The following is a 22308-nucleotide window of genomic DNA, read 5'->3' on the forward strand; positions in this document are numbered from 1 at the left end:
CCTGGTCTGCAGATGTTCCAAGCGCCTTGCCTCTTGGAAATTGTTTGGGAAAACATCTTCATTAGATACTTTCCTTAACAGATACTCCAATACTTAGCTAGACGCTAAGTGGCAGGTCAGTGTCTCTGTTTAAGGAGCTACTAATTCTTGCCAGTTATTCTAAGTGTTTGCTATTTTGCATTTCTTTCTTTTCTTTCCTACATATACAGAATACCTAGTTTGAGAAAAGAGTAGAGAAGTCTTTGTTCCATTTCTGTCATACACTTTGATCTATTCAAGTTCTCTGTTTCTTTTTGTATTCGTATTGGCATTTTATATATTTAGAATTTATTGCAGATACAATTAAAATTCATTAGCATGAGAGGTTTTATCTTCATCTTTTTTATCTTACTGTTTAAAATATCTCTTGTTGATAGCCTCTTGTGGGGTCTGTTTTTAAACGTTCCATCTGTTGGGGCATCTTGGTGGTTCAGTTGGTTAAACATCTAACTATTGATTTTGGCTCAGGGCAGGATCTAAAGATTTGTGAGTTCAAACTCCACATTGGGTTCTGCGGTAACAGTGTGGAGCCTGCTTGGGATTCTCTGTCGGTCTCTCAAAAGTTCCATCTGAGAGTTTTTATCATAATTACAGTATTTAGCCCACTTATATTTATTTTCTAATTGAGCTTAGCCATCTTCATTTTTTCCATTTACAAACCTTCATTTCTTCTATAATTCTCACAATAACTTTGTGTAATATGTAAACATTATTACCTTCATTTTATTAAATGACATTGAGGGTCTGAAAGGTTAAGTGGCTTGCCTGGATCATAATGCAAACGAGTGACACAGCTGGGGTTCAAACACAGAACGGTCTGACCCACAGCCTTCCTCACATATATTGACTCATATCTAACAATGTGGGCCTAGGGAGGTTAAGTTGTTTGTTTATTTTTTTTGAGAGAGAGCATTGGGTAGGAGCAGAGAGCCAGAATCCCAATCAGGTTCAATGCTGTCAGCGTAGAGCCTGATGCAGGGCTTGAACTCATGAACGGTGAGATCATGACCTGAGCTGATATCAAGAGTTGGATGCTTAACCAATTGTGCCATCTAAGTGCTCTGAAAAAGCTTTTGGAGAAAGTGTCCTGAGTATTCTGTATAAGAACTGCCTTTTAAAGTGTTTGGCTTATATCCCTGTAATTTCCTTTAATCCAGACACCCAGAAAGAAAATATCATTGGCTCTGTTTAAAAAAAAAACAAAAACAGGACCAATTTGGTTATTCTATTAATTTTGACTTCTCAGAAGAAGTGTCTGGTCACTGCCCTTTTTTTCCCCCCTTTTCCTTCTTGTCCCTTCAGCATCCCCCCTACCGTTTGTCTGCTCCCACCACTCTCTGCTATGGTCCCATTTCTTCCAGACCTTGGACTGATTCTGAACCCATGTTTCTACATGAGAACTTTGCATTACTTGACCTTTGGAGATCCTTGTAGATTAAAACTCTAAGTATGGCTAAGTCTACCTTTACACAGAGACCCCATCATTGGTGTTTCTTTTTAAAAGAACTTCACTAAATTAGAAACATAAATTCAAACCAGCATCTGGATTCTTCAGATACAGCCAATAAGAAAATGTAAGGTATAAAGCAACAAAACAGATACTCCCAATTGGTCTGATTAATATTCAGTAAGAAGCCTGTTTTATATATGTATTAGAAAACAAATCCAAGATTTAGCTCCTTCTGAGATAATTATTTTGCTCTTCGCTGGAACCAGTTTTTATGTCCTCCGGAAAGATTTACAGCTCAAATAAGCAGCAGGAACAAATTAACTGCCAAGAACTGTCCTCTCCATGATGGTGTTGATAGCCGTGTTAAGATAATTACAAATCTATTAGAAAGTGAGACATCACTGATTTGTTGTTTTAAAGGTTTGAGGTATAAGATTCTAATTAAACTATGAAAATGCTTTATCTGGCCTATTCCATACCTTAAAATGTAACTTGATTTGAGTCCCTAAAAAAGTATCTTGACACACAACAGTCCTTTTTTTCAATGATTGTTACTGTTTTTCCTTGAGTATTATTAGAGCCTGGATAGGAATTGAACAAGACTAACATTGAGAAGTGAAAGTATTTTATATTTTTTTACAGTTAAGAAAAGATTCAGAATTTCCATAGGAGATGTGAATGGAAACTTAATTTTATGTGGAGTCTAGATTACCAGCGTTCTAAATAACTTCCCTGGCTTGCTACAACTCTTAATAAAAATGGGTTAGCCTATTTAGTAAATTGACCCGCATGTCTACAGAGAAAAAGGTTGATGATCTCCATTATCACTGGTTTATATACACGATTCTCTTCCTCCACTCAGTGAAACTTGATAAGGATATTGAATTAGGTATCTTTGTGATTGTGTCAAGCTTAAACAAAGGTAGATCTCTGTAGCTCAGAACTGTGTTAATCTCTGGCTTTTTCTAGCTGTTTTAGTGGTCCTTTGTATTTCCGCATTGTCAAACGATGAACTCCCTGTATGTTCCCTTTGGCTTGCTTCAAATACAAAGAGCTAATCAGAATTCTTCAGTAGGCCCTGCATTTTCTTCACTTCACATGACTGAGCTGCCTGCTCTTTTTCTGTTGCTTCTATTAGAAGACAGCATTAGCAGAGGTCTGTCTACTAGGGTCCCTTTTTGTATAGAACTTTTGATTTAGCAAACACATACCTGTTTTGTGCCTTACTCAGAATTTTGTTCTTGGTTATTTCCACTGACAAAATAGCAAGTTGACTGATGATGTCATAGATTACTTCATATCTCAATTTTAGTTTCAATTTAAATTGAGACCACAGGTGTTTAATGTTACCAGTTGTGGAAATCTTCACACTGTAGTAAAGTCATTCTGGAGGGGGCACCTGGGTGGCTCAGTTGGTGAAGTGCCAGCTTCTGCTGGGTCATGATCTCCTGGTTCATGAGTTTGAGCCCCACATCAGGCTCTCTTGTTGTCAGTGCAGAGCCTGCTTCAGATCCTCTGTCTCCCTCTCTCCACTCTCCTGCATGTGTGTGCTCTCTCAAAAATAAATAAAAACATTAAAGTCATTCTGGAGAATGACTTTAGTACCACCCAAATCCTCAAGTCATTTATTTTATTTTTTTTTAATGTTTTTTATTTTATTTTTGAGAGAGACCTAATGTGACTGGAGGAGGGGCAGAGTGGGAGACACAGAATCTGAAGCAGGCTCCAGGCTCTGAGCTCTCAGCATAGAGCTGACACAGGGCTTGAACCCACTAACAGTGAGATCATGACCTGAGCCGAACTCGGAGCCACCCAGGCACCCACCAAATCCTCAAATCATCTGTAAAGGAGTTCTTAGTGAAATTCTTAATTCAAGTCTAAGCCCTCTCTGCAAAAGTTGCATGATCCAGTTGGCAAGAATTGGAAGCAGGGCACATCATTAGGGAGGCATGCCTGCTCTCATTCTGCTCACCTGCATTCTACCCCAGCTGACACCACCTTCAGTGGCAACGAAGCTTCAGATTCACTTGCTTCTCCACAGGGTGTACAGCTCCTCTTTCCAGTGGATGGCAGGGTGTGAACTCAGTTCACAGTTACAGGCCGTTCAGCTCTGGCTGCAGAGGTGTTGCCAAGAACTGTGGTTGCAGATTCAAGCGCACTCACACTTCAGGGAATTCCTTCAGTTTTCGTTGGTGAAGCACTTCCTCCTGAAGATTTCTAGAACTTGTTTTCAAATTCCATGTTTTTTTTTTCGATCAATTTTCTTGTATGTGTCTATGTGAAATTATTAGTCTGTATTCCTCATCAGAATCTTAACCCAATAAACGACAATTGATATAGTTCTAATGCTTCAAGAGTTCAGGCATTATCTTTTTGGGTACAAAATGCCCTGTGTGTTGTGAAGAAATATTCTGATTATAAGTACTTATTAGTGGTACTTCTATTTTATTTAAATGTGAATCCCTAGGCATATTTTTTTTTAACAAATGACCATTCCTAACATGTTTAATATTTAAATTCTATCCATTGATAAATGTTCCTTATCACCTCAGGTGGAAGAGGCCTTGGAAGCTGTCAAAAATGCTACAAATGAACAAGACCTTGCAAATCGCTTTAAAGAATTTGGCAAAGAAATGGTGAAACTCAACTATGTAGCAGCAAGAAGACAACAGGTGGGGACAATTCAGGAAATGCTGGGGGAGAAAATGTGTGTTTAAGTAACCTCCTATCTTGGTAGGCTTAAACAACAAATCAGCCTTATCTGCTGGTTATCAAATTAACAAATGTCCTCAGAACCTGTGATCAACAAAGGTTGCTTATTACATGGGCCAGTTTTCATAGCATTGTGGGCCCTGGGGTTCTCTCTGCCCCCTGCCTACCTAGGGTAGGTCACAGGCCTCCTGGGTGACTGGTGGGAACCACTGTAACCTTTTTCCCACTGTAAGAAAAGCTCCCCAATCAAAAAAAAAAAGAAAAGAAAAGAGAAAAAAAAAGGCGGGGAGAGTGGTTTCATATAGTGCAGTGGATGCTGTCTGAGCACCACCCTTTGCCCTCACTTTTTGTTTCCTAGCCCTGTAGACCCCATCACGCATATGCATAGCCCAAATGTGCAGCATGTTGAGTGACCCCTTTATGAAAGACAAGAAGACTATGCAAAGAAAATCAAGGAAAGGCAGAGAAGAAAATAAATGTGTGGGGGTGTGGGATAACACAGGTTAAGTGCGAGTTACTCTGATGGAGGTGACTGGCATAGTGTCTTCTGTCTTCCTTTTATCTAGAGCTAGCACTCAATTTAGTCTATTCTAGTTGATTGTCAAGTACCATTAGGATTTTATCCTCGAGGAATTTGTTTTTAATTTTTTCCCCTAGGAAACACATCTCCAAATGTGAAAGGGTCAGTTAAAAATCCTTTACCCGTCCTCTTGACTGTTCCTAGAACTCTTCAACACGTAGGGCAATTCCTAGTGATTTAAGATGGTCTGTGACCAACAAGAAAGTTTTATTCAACAAACATTTGTCGAGTGTTCTTCTGTGCCAGGTTGAAGGAACGTTGGTATTACAAACTGGACCAAGATCTAGTTTCTGCCCCTAACATGCTTACAGTATTCTTTGTGAGAGAGGGATGCATGTGATTTGAGATTACTTGATGATTTAAGTATTTTGTAATCAGCAAAACTCAAATGAGCTCTTGTGTGATAGTCCAAAATGTAAGATGGGTAGGAGTGAAGTTACTCTGAAACACAAATGTGAGAACCAAGAAAGCTACTTAACTAATTTAAACAACTGAGAAAAAAGCCATTGGATCTTGATCTTAGTGAACCACGCGGGCAGTTGGGAAGAAAGGTAGGGGCCAGGACATTGGGAGTCTTGCAGAAGTCTTGGATTTTATTGTAAGTGGGTGGGTAGTATTTGAATATTTCAAAGTTTGATATCAATGTCTCAAATACGTATTTTAGCATTCTAGATATGTTGTGCAGAAGGGAACGGAAGAGGAGAGACCAGCTATATTTGGGGGGGGGGCTGAAGTAGTCTAGGTGAGAGATGGTGGTCTTGATTCGTTTGTAGTGGTGGAAATGGAGGAAACTGCAAAGAATCCGAGTTTATTTTGAAAATAGAACTCTGAGGACCTGATGTTAAATTGGACATGTTAGGAAGTGACAGCAACGAGTACAGTTCTAAGGTTCTGGTTTCAGCACATGATGAATGTTGGTAAATTTACAGAGATGGGAAAGACTGGGTCAGTTGGGTACAGAAATTAATATTTCATATTTAGATACATGGATTGTGAGATGCCTGTGAACTCTCCATGTAAAAATGTCAAATAGAAGAGAGTTGAGGGTTGGAGATGGAAACATCAGGTACTGGTGTGTATATAGATGTGTATTAAAATTCATGGACATGTATGAGATTTATATGAGAATACCCATAAGTATCATTTGTTTCATCAATACCTTATTTTTAATTAACTGCTAGTTCAGTCTCTTTCAAGAAAATTTAGAAAACAGGTAGAATTGGAAGAAGGAAAAAACCATAGAACACCCTACCACCCAAGAAAAAAGTGGTACAATTTTGGTATATTGCATTTTAGTTATTTATCTTCATATTTTAACATATTTATAATCATACTTTGCATACAAGTATGCTTATTATGTTCTGCCTTTTCATTTATCTTGTAAATATTATTCATGTCATTTATTGAAAACTATAGTATCCAGAGTCTATCAAATAAATAAATGCTTCAGTCATTTACTTAACCAATTCTTCATAATTTAACATTTAGATTGTTTGCAGGGTTTTTTAATGTAATTAAGGAATGTGTCCTCAAATGTTTTTATGGGGAGAATCCCCCTTCCATCTCTTCCTTTTTTAAGTATACGTACCCAGTAATATAATACGCAATTTCTGGACCAGAGTTCTGGAGGTTAAAAGGCTCTTCATGGCTAGTCGGGAGAAACCTTTCACTTTGAATGCCTAGATAATTATCTGGCATAGAAAGTACACACATATGTTGGTTACCTATTGGTGTTCATATTTAGGATCAAAAAGAAATGCCCTCAAACTAGAAATCATGTTGGCGGGCTAAATTCATTAGTGCATAAGCAAAAGAGGATAGATGGTTCAGTTAATTATTACTTGTCAATCTGCCTTGACAATCCTAGATAACCAATAAATTGTGCTTGTCTCAGAGTCGTTTTGACACACAAAAGAAAAGATACAATTGTTGCCAGGTCATTCATATAACACATACTGAATAAACAAATAGAAACTGAACCCCAGTGATTCAAATAACCTTCAATGATGTTTTGAAACTGGAAAAATTTCTCAGATCCTCAGGTGGCAATCCTACATGGCCTCAGAGAGCAGCACTGCCTTTAACATTTCTGTAAATGATGTGAACATTTTCTTAACAATGCTCTTTAAAGCTGAAGATCAAGAGATTCCCCAGTAGTAGTATTTTGACAGCCAAAACTAGGAAGGCACATCACCTTTGATCTATTTTTATTCCCTAAACTCAGTGATTGAGCTGCCATTAAAGAGAGCTTTAAAAAAATAAAATGAAATGAACCCTAGTCCGAACCTGATAATGAAATGGCAGATATGCACTAAGCAAAAATCAGAAGAGTTTGATTTCCCATGTTTGTAATTGTCACTGAATATAGGGGCAAGCAATATCAGAAGACTGAAGTCTAGGTTTTCCTCTGCTGCTTAACTAACTCCTATCCATGCAGGCTACTTGTCTTTATCTTGGTTTTTACATTTTCCCCAGCAATATTTGAGTGCCTTTTATAGGCCAAACATTTGCTAATAAGTCAAGGGCCCCTAAACAAGATCGGGTTTCCTGCTCTCAATAGATACAATACATGCTTAAATATGTAACTCCAGTACAGTAAAATAAGTATTGATGATAGGAGGGGATAGGGGCTTATGGGAGCAGATAGGAGACATCGCCTAGAGAGCTGGATGGAATAGGTTCCAGGAAGATGGGCCATGTTGAGTGAAAGGGTAGGGTAGAAGAGGGGTACTCCAGTATTTCATGCAGAAAGAACACCATACACAAAGTCCTGGCAGCTAGAGAGAGGACAAGGGAAGGTAGATGGTTTACAAAATTCAGTGGAGTTCTGTGAGTCTGACTCAGAGTTCAATAACAAAGGTTTCCATGGCAAACTTCATGGATGTGACAGGTCTCATGTTTTGCACACACAGGAGCTGAAGGACCCTCACTGTCGGGATGAGATGGCAGCCGCCCGAGGGGCTCTAAAGAAGAATGCCACAATGCTGTACACAGCCTCCCAAGCATTTCTCCGCCACCCAGATGTTGCTGCCACCAGAGCCAACCGAGATTATGTGTTTAAACAAGTCCAGGAAGCCATTGCTGGCATCTCCAATGCTGCTCAAGCTACCTCGCCCACCGATGAAGCCAAAGGCCACACAGGCATCGGTGAGCTGGCTGCAGCTCTGAATGAGTTTGATGTAAGTGTCCCAGTGGTGCACACAGAGGGGTATACACTTGCATTGAAAAAAATGATTCGGGGATGAAGGGCCACAGTAGCATACATGAATTTACCCCTCGTAGAGGCTTAGGATAAAAGGTAAATTATATCCTATTTCTATTGATGGGAATCCAACATAGTGGCAGAGCCTAGTTTTCTTGTATTCAAAGGATCTAACAACAATGTTGAAGAGGACCTGAGGTTAGGCAAGCAGAAGCCCTGTAAATCATTAACTTTTTTGTATCCCACTGGTTATTTAGGGACCATTCATCACTTGGATGATGATCTTTATTTTTAAGGGGACAAATGTCATAAGCAGTGTAGGTATAGGTTGCCTCTATGTTGTGCCTGGGTGAAGAACTACCCTCAATGTGTTCATTTTAAATCATTGACAAACGTTGTTGTCCACTGATCCCACATGGGATCACCATCTTCCTTGAATAGACCCCTCTGGGTAATGCCTCTGCAGGACCCATGAATGACCCACATTCTGCACCTGCTGTTTCCGGGGGTGTGTCCCAATGAGCGAAGCAGTAGGAAGATGGCATCAAAGTGAATGGGAGGCATGCATGTAATCAGTACCCCAGGATGAGAGCCCTCACTTCTCCTGGATCAGGATATGGACCCACCTATGGGATGCTGGAATTCATCTGAGTTCATTCTGTGTTCAGTGTGAGAGTCTAAGTGTGTTGTGAGAACTACCAAGATTTAAAATAGTTGGTATCTGCTTTCAAGGATTCTATTTCCCTGTAAGGAGATGGGAGAAGTAGAATGTATTAAATACCTTTCAAGTGATAAAACACAGTATTAAAGAAATTCATAAGAGAAAAATAGGTTACTTAACAGCTGTGGAGAAAGATGATGAGCTTGCTTTTGGATCTGTTGACATGAATTTTTGTCAGGAGGTGACTGGCTAGAGAAGAGAATCGAGAACAAAGCAGTGATTGCTAGAGACCTAAAGCTGGAAGATCTAATGGAGGAATAATTATGATACTTGAACTAGCTGTTTTCCCAGGGGTGTCTCCTCTTTTAGTTTTTCATTTAGTCAAAATATAATAGAGATAGCTTAGACCATATACTGTTTCCTATGTTTTTTTTTTTTTTTTGGTCAAGATTAAATACAATAAATTTAAAGTGACTACCACAGGATTGCCTGGGTGGCTCAGTTGGTTAAGTGTTGGGAGAGAAAGTTAATAACTCACATATCACATTCAACTGATTTCATGCAAGTGACAGATTATATTTATTTAAAGATACTTGGAAATTTAGGGGGACCTGGGTGGCTCAGTTGGTTAAGTGTCCGGCTTCGGCTCAGGTCATGATCTAATGGTTTCTGGGTTTGGGCCTGGCTTTGGACTCTGTGCTGACAGCTTGGAGCCTGGTGACTGCTTCAGATTCTGTGTCTCCCTTTCTCTGCCCCTCCCCACTCGTGCTTATGCTCGCTCTCTCTTTCAAAAATAAATAAACATTAAAAAAATATTATTTAAGTATTTACCACAGGTATTGGGGGTTAATATGTAATTCACAAAGTTTGAGGCGACTCCATTGGAGCTAATAGAGTTCAGTAAGGTTATCAGTTTTAAAATAAACATATGTCCACAGATTTGCGAAGTGCAAAAACAGAGTCATGGAAAAACAGATCCTATTTTTTAAAAAAATGATCCTGTTGATAGAAATGAAAAGTAGTTTGTTGGCTTTATTTTATTCCTTATTTCCTTAGAAATGTTGGAAATAATCCTGATACAGATGTGGAGGACTAGAAACAAACAAAACAAAAAAACTGAGTGGCAAGTTTTACTTTTGGGTATAATATCACAATGATATCACAAGCCTGGGTAGGAAAACTATTGATTCTTAATTTTTACAATGTTCAGACAATCCCAATAAGAATTCTAAGAGTTCTTTTGCAACTTGACAGAGTAATGATGAAGTTTTTTTTCTGGACTAAGAATGAATAAGCCCATATTTTAAGGAGATGAAAATGAGCGGGTGATGTACTCGATATTAAAACATTCTAATGCTACATTAATTTTAAGTGTGCATTAGACCAAAAAATGCCTAGTCAAGTTAAACGGAATAGAAAATTGCAAACAATCTCCAATACAAAATTATTTTATGAAATGATAGTTTTTAAAATTAGTAGGTGGATTAGTCAGATTTTGACAAAACTATATTTTTATAATCCTATGTTAATTTCAAAAAGTAAACAGTAAACCCTGCCAGGACCTAGTAATGGGAGTAGAAGCACTGAATGCGGAGAACTCCCTGGAAGGACAGTCAGACCCTTCAGCTGCTGCCACCTTCTGCCCAAGCGTGAGGACTCCACCTTCCCATTTTCTTTTTATCCAGAACCTTCTCACTGAAAGGAGCTTTTACTAAAAATGAGGTTCACAATACAAAAGGCTTTGGACTCATAAAATAAAACTTAAGCCTGTATGGGGAAAATCTATTAGCAAAGTATGTTGGAAATACTCAAACATTTGAAATGTTGGGGTGTGTGTGTGTTGTTTTTTTATTTTATTTTTTAATGTTTATTTATTTTTAAATATGAAATTTATTGTCAAGTTGGTTTCCATACAACACCCAGTGCTCATCCCAACAGATGCCCTCCTCAATACCTATCACCCACCCTCTGCTCCCTCCCACCCCCTATCAACCCTCAGTTTGTTCTCAGTTTTTAAGAGTCTCTTATGTTTTGGCTTCCTCCCTCTCTAACCTCTTTTTTTTTTCTTTTTTTCTTCCCCTCCCCCATGGTCTTCTGTTAAGTTTCTCAGGATCCACATAAGAGTGAAAACATACGGTATCTGTCTTTCTCTGTATGACTTACTTCACTTAGCATCACACTCTCCAGTTGCATCCCCATTGCTACAAAAGGCCATATTTCATTCTTTCTCATTGCCATGTAGTATTTTGTTTTTTTAACTGTAGTGATACGCTGTGCACATACAGCTTTGGGAGGTTAATACAGAAATGTAAGTTTCTTACAGAACATGACATATTAACTAAGTAATTCACTGTATTTTAACTATTATACTAAGTAAATTTTATTAGTTAAAATAAGTGTATTATGTTTATTCAATGCTTATAGAATACCAGACTACTCAATTATATATTAGCTAAGTATATTAAGTAATATTTTATTAATAAATATATACTGGTTCACAAGCTATATAAATAACTAAAGTGTTATCTAATGTTTAAAACTTTATTTCTCAGAGATTGACAAATGTTTAGAACTTCATTTCTCAGAGATTGACAAAAATCATCAGGGAGAACCGTCTAAATTGGTGTTTTATAGATAGTAATTCAATTGGGTATGGTTCCCTAAAAATTTAGTAAGTGCAATTTCAGTACTTTGTCAAAAATAGTAATGCTAATAAAGTATTACAGAATATGACCAGATATAAGGTAATTAGCCATTTGTAGATTTGTTGATTTTTTCCACCATTTGACACCAGCAAATCTAGACAGTCCTTAAGGATATTTGAAATTATCACTAAAAATTAATGTTCTCCTTCTCTTGGTGACAGAATTCTCCATTTCTGTTCTTTAGTTGTATAATGAATACTTTGGTATTTTTTTTTTTCCTGCGGACATATTGACTTGAAATTGATTTTTGAATTCAGACATCTGTCTTATATCCTAAAACCTATTCTCAGATATTAAACAAATTGATACCACATTGGGAGGGAAACTCACTCAAACTTCCTGTGAATTAGTTTTCTGGCAATATCCCTTCCTGATGCTAGGTTTACTGACTTGCCAACGTGAAGGAGATTTTAAAAAGTAAAGCATGTTTGAGATCCTGAAGTGAAAGGAACTAGAGAAATACACAAGTCCATTGTGAGCATGGCTAGCATGCCTTAATGTTCAATTTCAAGCACGATTTGTATTAGTCATCAGTATGCAAAACCCAGTTTTATGGGCGGTAGGGTGCAGAAGTGACGTAAAGTTTGATAGCTGACTAAAAACAAGGTAAAAATTAGTATTTTTACGTTAATTTGTTAAGTTGTAGGATTGATTTTTTTTTTTTTTTTTTTAAATCTAGGTAGTTAAAATTGTGGCTCAATGCATGGTGACCTATTATTTTCTGGCACTATTTTTCTGCCTACATGAAGAGTTGATGTAGTGATTTATGAAGCAAAGGAATGAAGAAAAACCCCAGGATTTTAACAACTTGAAACTGTCAAGGGAGTTTCTAATGATAAAATAGCAAAGAGAAAATGATTGCTAATCAATGGAAAAATCAGCCTCTGTTTAAAATGTGGCAGCTTGAGGTAGTTAATTTTATTGGGTGAAACTACTAAGGAATACTAAAAAGAATTTTAAAAATATAATGACTACTCAGAAATAAATCTTACTAAAATGTCTATTTTACTGCCAGAAAACTTGAAAGAGTGAGAGAGAGGAAAATTAAAAGTTATTCCTACAGAATTTCTATTTTAAAGAGAAGAGAGTATACTATATCTTGTTTTTTGAAGCTTCTTTTGTAGATGAAGGCACTTGAGAAAAATGGAAATTAACACCATTCATGACCCAGTCTTTATAATGGGTAGCTATTTGCATTTTAAACGTTTGTTTTAAATGAGATAGTAAGTAAACACAATCTCAAATTCCTCTAACTTTATTACCTTCTTACTTGTGAATTTTCTTACTTTTCCCCACCTGCCCTGGGTATTTGCTTGATTAGTAATTATTTTCTTGGCCGTTTAGTTTCTCTTTCTCCACTAGGAGAAATTCTCTCAGCCTATAGAAAAATGTATTTCTCTTCTACAGTCTAAGAAGAAAATAAAGCATTAGTCTACTATATTTACCATTTTTCTCATACTTCACTCTTCTCCTTACACAGTTCTTTAAGAACAGTTCTTAAATAAGTCAATTCCAGTCCTTGTTTCCGTGTCTTGGCTACCACTAGCTCTTCCCTTTTTGAGCCTTGTCATCCAACTTTTACTGCCCCTCCTCTGTAACTCTGTGTTTGAATCTTTAAGGACCCCCAAGTCTATGTGCTTTCACTTGCTAGTTCTCAACTACTTTAATTTTAGAATGGGGGGGTGAATTTTAATAGCATTAACCATATTCTTTTTTTTTCTTCATATTATTTCTGATTTGCAAGATTTATTTTTACTTGAAGAGTAGGACAATCTGACCTCAACTACATTGAGTGAAATGTCACTATGACATACCAACGCTACATACATTGCCCTTGCTATTTCTACCTGATTTTTCATACCCTCTTCCCGCTGGTGTTTCTTCCATTTTCTCCCTCTTCTTTCTTTTTAAGTATAATTGTGTGGATCTAATTGTATTCTCTTACTGCTGGTATTCAGTGGATAGAAGTGTTGGAATGTGAGCATAAGACATCATGGAGCATCTGCATCACAGGCCAATGAGGATAGCAAAACTCTTTATCTGACAAGGTTAGGGCACATAGACCAACTGCACTGATGGGAGAATTGTCCTGTGGGGAGTATCTCCATGTTACGGTGGTCACTGCCCTAAGGTGATTCCAACTATGTGCACTTCGCAGGTATATATGGACAATCTAGGAGATCTAGTTGGAAAAACGTGGTTAAGAAACAGGAGTAAGATGGCAACTCATTTCATAGCAAGACCCCAGCCCATTTTTGGGACATGGAGGTTTCTGGACACCCAAGCGTAATAACCCTAGCCCAGGGTTTAGAACCCAAGGTTGGAATACAGGCCCAGTGGAGAGCTGGAGTGCTAATACAGGTATCTTATGTAAGAAGACCAAATGCATGACCTCGTGCAGACCTATGCTTCAGGAGAGTAAAGAAGTAGAGTTTTTCAGTTGGCACCCTACTCTAAACATCTCTCTTAATACCTTTTGAATAGTGAGATTAATTCTTAGGTGCTCCTGTTGAAACCTTGATGCCTTAAGGAGCCGTGAACCAGAATTCTGGCTGGCTCAATGATTCTTAAAGGGTTTTATTGACTCATGGTCTCTCCAAGGAGGCAAGAAGGAATGCTTCCTTAAAGTAGTACATTTTCACAGAGCATCTTGTTGAGTTCCTTCCCAGTTCTAACCCTCCCTTTTACTGTGGAAATCAACATAGCTCTTTCTTAGAGAGGCTTACCCTAGGTCTCATCTTCTCCTGTGATACTCTGTAAAGTCATTCTGACTGCAGACATGTAAGAACACTCACATTAGGTTATGGAAAAGGTAAGCTTCCTATGTATTACATTAGCATGAGGACAGAAAAAAGAGGAGAAATCCCTGACAAAATACTGTAAACATACTGATGAAGAAAATTCAAGATACAGCTTATGTCCTAAAGCAGTTAGCAAGAAGCAAACCAAATGCATAAAAATGAAAGCCAGTAAGTAGAACCATTTAGCTTCTGGAAAGCAATTTTGGGTTCCTAATTCAGGTACTAAAAAGAGGAAGAAGGCAAATTCAGCAACTTTCTGTGTGAGTTTATGCCAATATTTTTTGAAGGCTTAACATCTGTAGAGTTTTATCTGTTGTTCTTTAATGCTTTTATTGGTACTTTTTTTTTTTAAGTAAGCTCTATTCCCAGCATAGGGCTTGAACTGGCAACCCTAATAACAAGAGTCGTATGCTCTACTGACTGAGCCAGTCTGGCACCCCTATTAGTACTCTTCAATAATCTCTGCCATATTCCTATCAAATGGTTCCCATTTAATGGCCTTTGGAAGTAGCCCAGGATATTGGGAAGAGCCCAGGACTTGGATTGCAGTGTGTGGCTACTGTAAAATTTTAAGAATGTGTGACCTTGGATTGCGGAGATAGTATCTCCAGGCCTTGGAAAAAGATTTAGCTACAGGATAGCTAAGATGATTAAGAGTATACAGTATGCCAAGTGAGATGTAAGAAGGAAGGACTGCAAGGTATAAAGGAGTAATACTCTGTAAACAGCTACAGTTACTGCGATGCATAAATGATGTGCTATACACTTACCTATGTAGTATGCACCTACATACTAGTGTGTGTTGAGGGATGGGTAAAATTAGGAAGAATCAAATCATAGAAGATTTCCTGGAGGAGGCAGTGCCTGAGTAGGAATTAACATGCTGATGTGTGAATGAGTATTTCTCAGAAAGAACACCATTTCATGTGGCAGCATTATTCAGTAAAATACTCAGTTCTGGAACCCAGGAATGAGGAGAAATCTGGCTGAGTGAGCTGGAGGCAGATCCTGGGGTGCCCTGTAGGCCTTGCAAGGCAAAGGGCTGAGCTTCGACCTGAAGGCATTAGGAAGTTGCTGGTGCTCTAGGCAGGGGAATGCATGGTCAAATTTGTGTTTTTAAAGTGACCTCTGCCTACAGGGTGGAGAATGGACTCAGAAGGGGCAAAGCTGTAGTGTAGGAGGGTGGTTATGGTGAACAAGGTGACCAGTGCCCTAAATCCATTGTTGGAGGAGGAATGGGATAAATGGGTGGGTCTGAACCATGTTGAGGGAGGAGAGTGAACAGGCCTTGACAACTGTACTTTTCGTTTTCATGTATCAAAAGTTAATGTTTTGTACAGTAATCTTTAGTTAAAAAGACGAAACATTTTTTAATTCCAACTATGAAATCTGGGAAGTTTCAGTTGTTTGTGGGATATTTGATTTTTTGCATAAAAAAACCTTCTTACACTTTTTTTTTCTGGCTCTTTAATTCACATATATACACAACAGTATGATTATTAAATGCCTAGTAATTTACATAGATCTATATTTTGGATAATTTAAACTCTACATCTAGGATTTTCCTGATTTAGTTTAAGTTATTTATATGTAATTGAGCTTTCATCAGTATGTGCTTACTAATGCACATTTTACTTTTTAAAAACTAAATTTTAGGCACACTTTAAAAAAAATGGGACATGGATTTTCCCATCTGAGAGGACACAGTATCAATAACTGGGGGCTAGTAGGGTCCAGTGATTCTCATCTTTTCTACAGATACTATCACAATTTACTGCCTCTAAATCTGTCTGCTCTTTTCTACTCTGGCAAATTAAACTCTTGAAAATGGCCTTTTAAGCTTTTCTGGCTTAATGTGGTATTACAGCATTCGTTATCATGCACTGACATCTGGTGGCCAAATCGAACATTAGGAACACTTCAGTGCATTTCTGTATGCCTGTAAACCTAGCACAACCTAAATATGGGCCAAGACTCTGGATGTAAATACAGAGAAGGTGAACTCTGCCTTCATAGAACTGTCAGTCAGCTTCAGGCACCCTTCTGCACACTAAAATTATGCAATGGGAATTGCATTAATCCTTTTTGGAAAACTAGCTCTAGGAAAGTGGTAAAGGTGGATACAGAGGCAGATGAGTTTGCAAGAAGAGAAGCTCCAGGCAGGAGGTAGAGCTGAGGGTCATTCTGCTGGCTGTGTGTGGGACCAGGTCAGCCAACATCAACCAACAACATATTCTCTGCTTCCTGAGTCATACTACATGCCTCCCCAGGACCAGTTTATCCAGTATCCTCATTTTTTGTCCACGAAATCTTACTGTGGGATACTGACCCCTCCAATGGCTTCTTGTCTGCAAACAGCTTTAGTTTAAGGTGTTGTAAACCAGGAATATTTTCTGATCGTATCATTTAAATTTTTATTTTCTTAAAAGCTATTTCAAGGAACTATCCCAAGACAATTTAATTTTCTCTTCTATATTTCACTTAGTAAATATGGAGCTACAAAAATCATTGAGAAAAAAATAATATGATTTGAAATATTTGAAAGTTGTATTTGAAATCTCAAATCCTTATTAGCCTCCATGTTGTCTGTAATTAAAATCATTATATTTTCAATCTTTTTATTTCTTTTCACAAGAGAAAATGAATCTTTTTTTCACCAAATAATGTTTTCCTTTTTTTAAAAATTTTTTTTAATGTTTATTTATTTTTGAAGGAGAGAGGCAGAGCGTGAGTGGGGGAGGGGCAGAGAGATAGGGAGACACAAAATCTGAAGCAGGGCTGTCAGCACAGAGCCCGATGCGAACTCATAAGCTATGAGATCATGACCTGAGCTGAAGTTGGATGCCCAACCGCCTGAGCCACCCAGGTGCCCCAATAATGTTTTCCTTTGAGAATATTGGCAGATTCTGTGCATATGAGCTCACCTTTATTTCAAATAATTAGTTCTAAATGTAACTGATTATTGGTGTAATGGATCATCATATTCTACATTGTCTAAACGTGGGATGGCAAATACCATGTTGATTATCATCTAATTAGTTACACTTTAAAATTGGGGAACCAAATGAGCTCTTTTATCTAGTGAACTATTTAGTGGTGAAAAATAGGATTTATTTAAAATATTGACCTCCTTAGTCTTAGTTTCTTTCGTGATTTCTTACATTAGAAGTGCTTGTCTTAGCCCTTCAGGATTATACCTTTCCCTTTTATGCACTCTCCATGTTACAAGTAGGCATATATTCAGTACTCATTTATAGGATTTGGTTTGATTCCGTGATCAAGTAAACACGTGTGCTCATACACACACACACCTGCTCCTCCCCCCTAAAAATACTAATTTTGATTTCTTATTAACCAAACTCCTTAATATACATCCTGAACTTCTCCGACAGTATTTTCTGGAAACTTTACTGTAACCTATTGAGTCCCATTGTTTACTTATCCAAATGTTCTCTGGGGCTGTTTTGTTCTTACTGCACACATTCATTGAGCTAAGAACGGAGGGGAACGGTTACCCACAGATGCAAGTGTGGTAGTAAATTTGTCAGGTGGCTAACATCACTGAGGGCACGACTGGGGCACGCCATGCTAGTCGTCCTCGTTACAGTGGTCATACTTGTGGACAATGGCACAGCATGGCGTAGGACAAACAGAACAAGCTTGTGTTTATTTTTTTTTTAAACGTTTATTTATTTTTGAGACAGAGACAGAGCATGAACAGGGGAGGGGCAGAGAGAGAGGGAGACACAGAATCTGAAGCAGGCTCTAGGCTCCAAGCTGTTAGCACAGAGCCCGACGCGGGGCTCGAACTCACGGACCGTGAGATCATGACCTGAGCCGAAGTCGGACGCTTAAGCGACCAAGCCACCCAGGCGCCCCAACAAGCTTGTGTTTAAATCTGACCATACAACTCTTCCCTCCTTGCCTTTGTTTCTGCATCTATAAAATGGGGTAAAAATGTTGACTTACCAAGATGGTGATAATAGTTATTTGGGATAAACATTCTTAGGTGCCTCATCCTTGGTGGGCACTTAGAAATGCTAGTTGTCTTTTTCTCCTACTTCTCTTAACAGAAGTCACAGACAGATGTCTTCCATCCAAAGTTACTGTGGAAACTATTGGCTAGAAAATGCTTAGAGAACAGTTCCTAACTGAAAAGTTGTGTTCTTCCTTGGTCACATCCAGACCTCCAAGAAAAGTCTGGCCAAAGTGTAGATTAAATTACCCCCTGGCCTAAGAATTAATTTCTTAAAATTCTTTTTGCAGTATAGTTGACACATAATGTTATATTAGTTTCAAGTGTGCAACACTGATTCAACAGTTCTATACATTATACAGTACTGACTACACTAAGTCTAGCTACCATCTGTCACCATACAACATTATTACATGCCATTGATTATACTCCCTATGCTGTACTCCTCCTCATGCTTGTGACTTAAAGTTGAGCTTTAGTACCTCTCAATCCCCTTCACCTATTTTGTCCATTCCCCCTCCCCCTCCCTCTGGCAAACACCAGTACCCTTCAGTCCATTTCTGGTTTGTTTTGTTTTTTTAGTTTCCACACATAACTGAAATCATATGGTATTTGTATTCCTCTGCCTGACTTATTTCACTTAGCATAATACCTTCTATGTCCATCCATATTGTTGCAAATGGCAGAATCTCATTTTATTTTTACAGCTAAGTAATATTCCTGTGTGTGTGTACATGCATATGTACACAGCACATCTTCTTTATCCATCTATTGATGGACATTTCAGTTGCTTCCATATCTTGGCTATTGTAAATAATGCTACAGTGAACATAGGGGTTCATACGTCTTTTCAAATAAGTGTTTGTTTTCTTTGGCTAAATAGTAGTAGAATTATTGGATCATATAGTATTTCTGTGTTTAATTTTTTGAGGAGCTTCCATACTGTTTTCATAGTGATTGTACCAATTTACATTCCCACCAACAGTGTACAAGGGTTCCCTTTCTCCAAGGATAATTTTTTTTTAATGTTTATCTATTTTGAGAGTGAGAGAGAGTGAGAGAGGAGGAGCAGAGAGAGTGCAAATCTCAATCAGGTTCCGTGCTGTCAGAGCAGAGCCTGAGGTAGGGCTTGATCTCACAACTGTGAGCTGAAATCAACAGTTGGACCCTTGACTGACTAAGCCACTCATGTGCTCCTCTCCAAGGATGAATTTTAAAGAGTGAAATCATAAGTCTAGTGCTAGCACTAGGAATGTAGGTTTCTCCCTTGTGTTTATTTGGTAATTAGCATTGCTTCTGATGTGGTGAAAGACCCCTTTATCTTCCTATTAAATATCAGAGTTATTCAGGTTTGGTGGTCTCTTAAGATTCTCCTAGTACACCAAGAAGGAAAAGAGTCACTGACAGAAAGGGGTAAAAATGGAAGATGAAATGATGGCAAAGATTGGTGTTCTTCCTTCATCCAAGAACCACAATGCAAAGGAATATATAATTATTTTTTAACATGTTCTACCCAGGTGATAAGTCTCTACCACAGTTAATTAGCAAGGCATGACACTTGTTTTAAAAAGCCTAATACAAAAGATAAGGAAAAAACACTGTGAAAAGACATTATTAATGCCTACACTTAATGCTCAGCTTTTCTATCGCCAATATTCTCTTAAAAACCTCCAGGATTAAACCCCTCAGTTGTGATGAGGAGAAGAATGGATCCATATTCCTGGAATAGAACATAGAGTCGTAAATCAGAGGGAATTTCTAATACTTGGATGATAGAGAATCAAAGATTAGTAATAATCTCCTTTTATTGTTGAGTTCATATAACCCAATTTGTAAAATAACCCAATTTAGGAGTGCAGAAAGTGATTTCCGAAGAACTCAGTTCAAAGTGATAGAAATAATTATCCTTCTAGCCCAAGTATGGATATGTCTTTCTATTTCAGAGGTATTGGCCAAGAATGGTACCCGAAGTGCTGTCCTCTCAATTTCTATTAAGTCCCTAAAAATACTCCCCCCACAATAATGGTGCAATCTAAGTAGAAGAATGTGCTTGTGGGGTGCCTGGGTGGCTCAGTTGGTTGAGTGCCCGACTCAGGCTTATGATTCATGGGATTGAGCCCTGCATCAGGCTCTGTGCAGACAGCTGACAGCTTGGAGCCTGCTTTGGATTCTTTGTTTCCTTTCTCTGCCCCCCACTCACACTGCTTGCTCACTTGCTCTCTCTGAAAACTAAACAAACACTAAAAAAAAAAAAAAAAAAAAAAAAGTGTGCTTGCTATGCAGGTACCGCTTCCAGACAGGTCCTGTCTTCTCCCTCTCTTCCTAGTTTGCCTCTCCTACAGCTTTTTTTTGAAGAAATTCTGCAGCTGACATGCTTGTCTCCCAGGCCCATGCTTTCAGTATATTCTCTGAAAGGATGAGACACACGCGTACATCTGTCTGAGGTGTCTTCGTGTCCTCTTCGTACTTCATGCTTAGCCTTCATCATACTTCTTAAGCTTATTCTGATTGCTGAGGGCCACTAAGCTGGTAATGACCTTGGTGTTATTTTTTTTTTTTAAGTTTATTTATCTTGAGAGAGAGAGTGAGTGGGGGAGGAGCAGATAGGGAGAGAGAGCATCCCAAGCAGGCTCTGTACCCAGAGTGGAGCCCCACGCAGGGCTAGATCTCAAGACCGCGAGATCACAACCTGAGCAGATACCAAGAATTGGAGGCTTAACTGAGCCGCCTAGGAACCTCTTCTTGGTGTTATTTTCTTTTACTTTTCCTTCTCAGTTTTTGATGTATGTTTAGAAATTTAAAAATAAGCTTTCATGATCATATATTGTATATAATGTACACAATTTTTTCTACATAAGAAAAAAGCTGATTTTTCCTCCTTTCATTTTTCTTTTGTTCTAAATACATCTTACAGCTTCATTTCTTCCAGGAGATGCTTATGCATATTATTTGAAAGACCAAATGAATTCCTAGTTGGGAAGTTTGAACTAATTGCAGTGACCCCCTAGGATACTTTCTAAGCCTAGCAAAACTGACCAGATTTGCACATAAGAATCTTCTTTACCTGAAAACAAGTATTACTCTGAAGAATATTTGCATATATTGGTTTGAATGAATGCTGCGAAGATTTTTAAATCCTCCATTTGCTCAAAATAGTCTTTTTGGCATAGCATTTAAACACAGAAGCATCATCAACCAGAAAAGTTTTCTCAGAAATTTCTTTCATTTTTTTTAAACAAAGATCTCTGACAGATGTGAAGAAAGATGTCATTTGTGGATATCTGACATAGATCTCCTGGGGTGAAAAAGGTAATGTGCTTGATCTGTTACTAGCCCCCTAAATGTGGCCGCCCTTTGGTCTGTGGATACAGGCTGGTTTTATTTTCACACTCTCTCAAGCCTCACATACGAGAATCACTTTTAAAATCTGGAGCAGCGAAATAAGCCGAAAGTGACACAAGGAAGATGCAGACTTAATACTAACATTCTAGGGGCGCCTGGGTGGCTCAGTCGGTTAAGTGTTCAACTTCAGCTCAGGTCATGACCTCACATTTTTCGAGTTTGAGTCCCACGTGGGGCTCTGTGCTGACAGCTCAGAGCCTGGAGCCTGCTTTGGGTTCTGTGTCTCCCTTTCTCTCTACCCCTCCCCTGCTTGTGCTTTGTCTCTGTCTCTCCAAGTAAATGAACGCTAAGGAAAAACTTAATACTAACACTCTAGCACCTAAGAAATCACTTCCCTGCAGTAGGTAAATTTGAAAAAAAAAATGTAGTGAAAATACCTAATAAACCTGAATGTATGTTTTATGTGAATATATATGAGTATGAATTATAACATATATAAACTCACACCAGATGTTTATGGTTTTTCTTTGGCTTGTGATGACTGTTAAGGGTTTATTCACCTATATTTCTTCCCAAACTTTGACAAGTGATTCCTTAATTAAATATATTTTACTTGAAAATATTGGAAACTGTTCACAGATATACTGCAAATATAAAAATAATCAATACCTCTATGTTCTTTAAGCTTCACGTGCTGTTAGTGTTTTACCCCATTTACTGTGTTGTGTGTGTGTGTGTTCTCTCTTTGTCCTTCAGGCACACAGACTCCTTAATTGTCAAATGGGTAAAGTCAGCTTTATTATATATGCTTACACACATAACAGACACTCTTTCCCTAAT

General features: G+C 38.2%; 1 protein-coding gene across 5 annotated transcripts in view; it reads left to right on the top strand.

The window, feature by feature from the left end:
- Positions 1–22308, top strand: part of CTNNA2 (catenin alpha 2) — a 1092768-nt gene that overhangs the window by 341453 nt on the left and 729007 nt on the right. For all 5 annotated transcript variants that reach the window (XM_027072095.2, XM_027072097.2, XM_027072096.2 and 2 more), the window contains 2 exons: positions 4042–4161; positions 7694–7960. In XM_027072095.2, coding sequence (XP_026927896.1) covers positions 4042–4161; positions 7694–7960 — 387 coding nt within the window. The remainder of the gene's footprint in view (positions 1–4041; positions 4162–7693; positions 7961–22308) is intronic.

Source organism: Acinonyx jubatus, chromosome A3, assembly GCF_027475565.1.
Source record: "Acinonyx jubatus isolate Ajub_Pintada_27869175 chromosome A3, VMU_Ajub_asm_v1.0, whole genome shotgun sequence".
Classification (NCBI taxonomy): Eukaryota; Metazoa; Chordata; class Mammalia; order Carnivora; family Felidae; genus Acinonyx; species Acinonyx jubatus.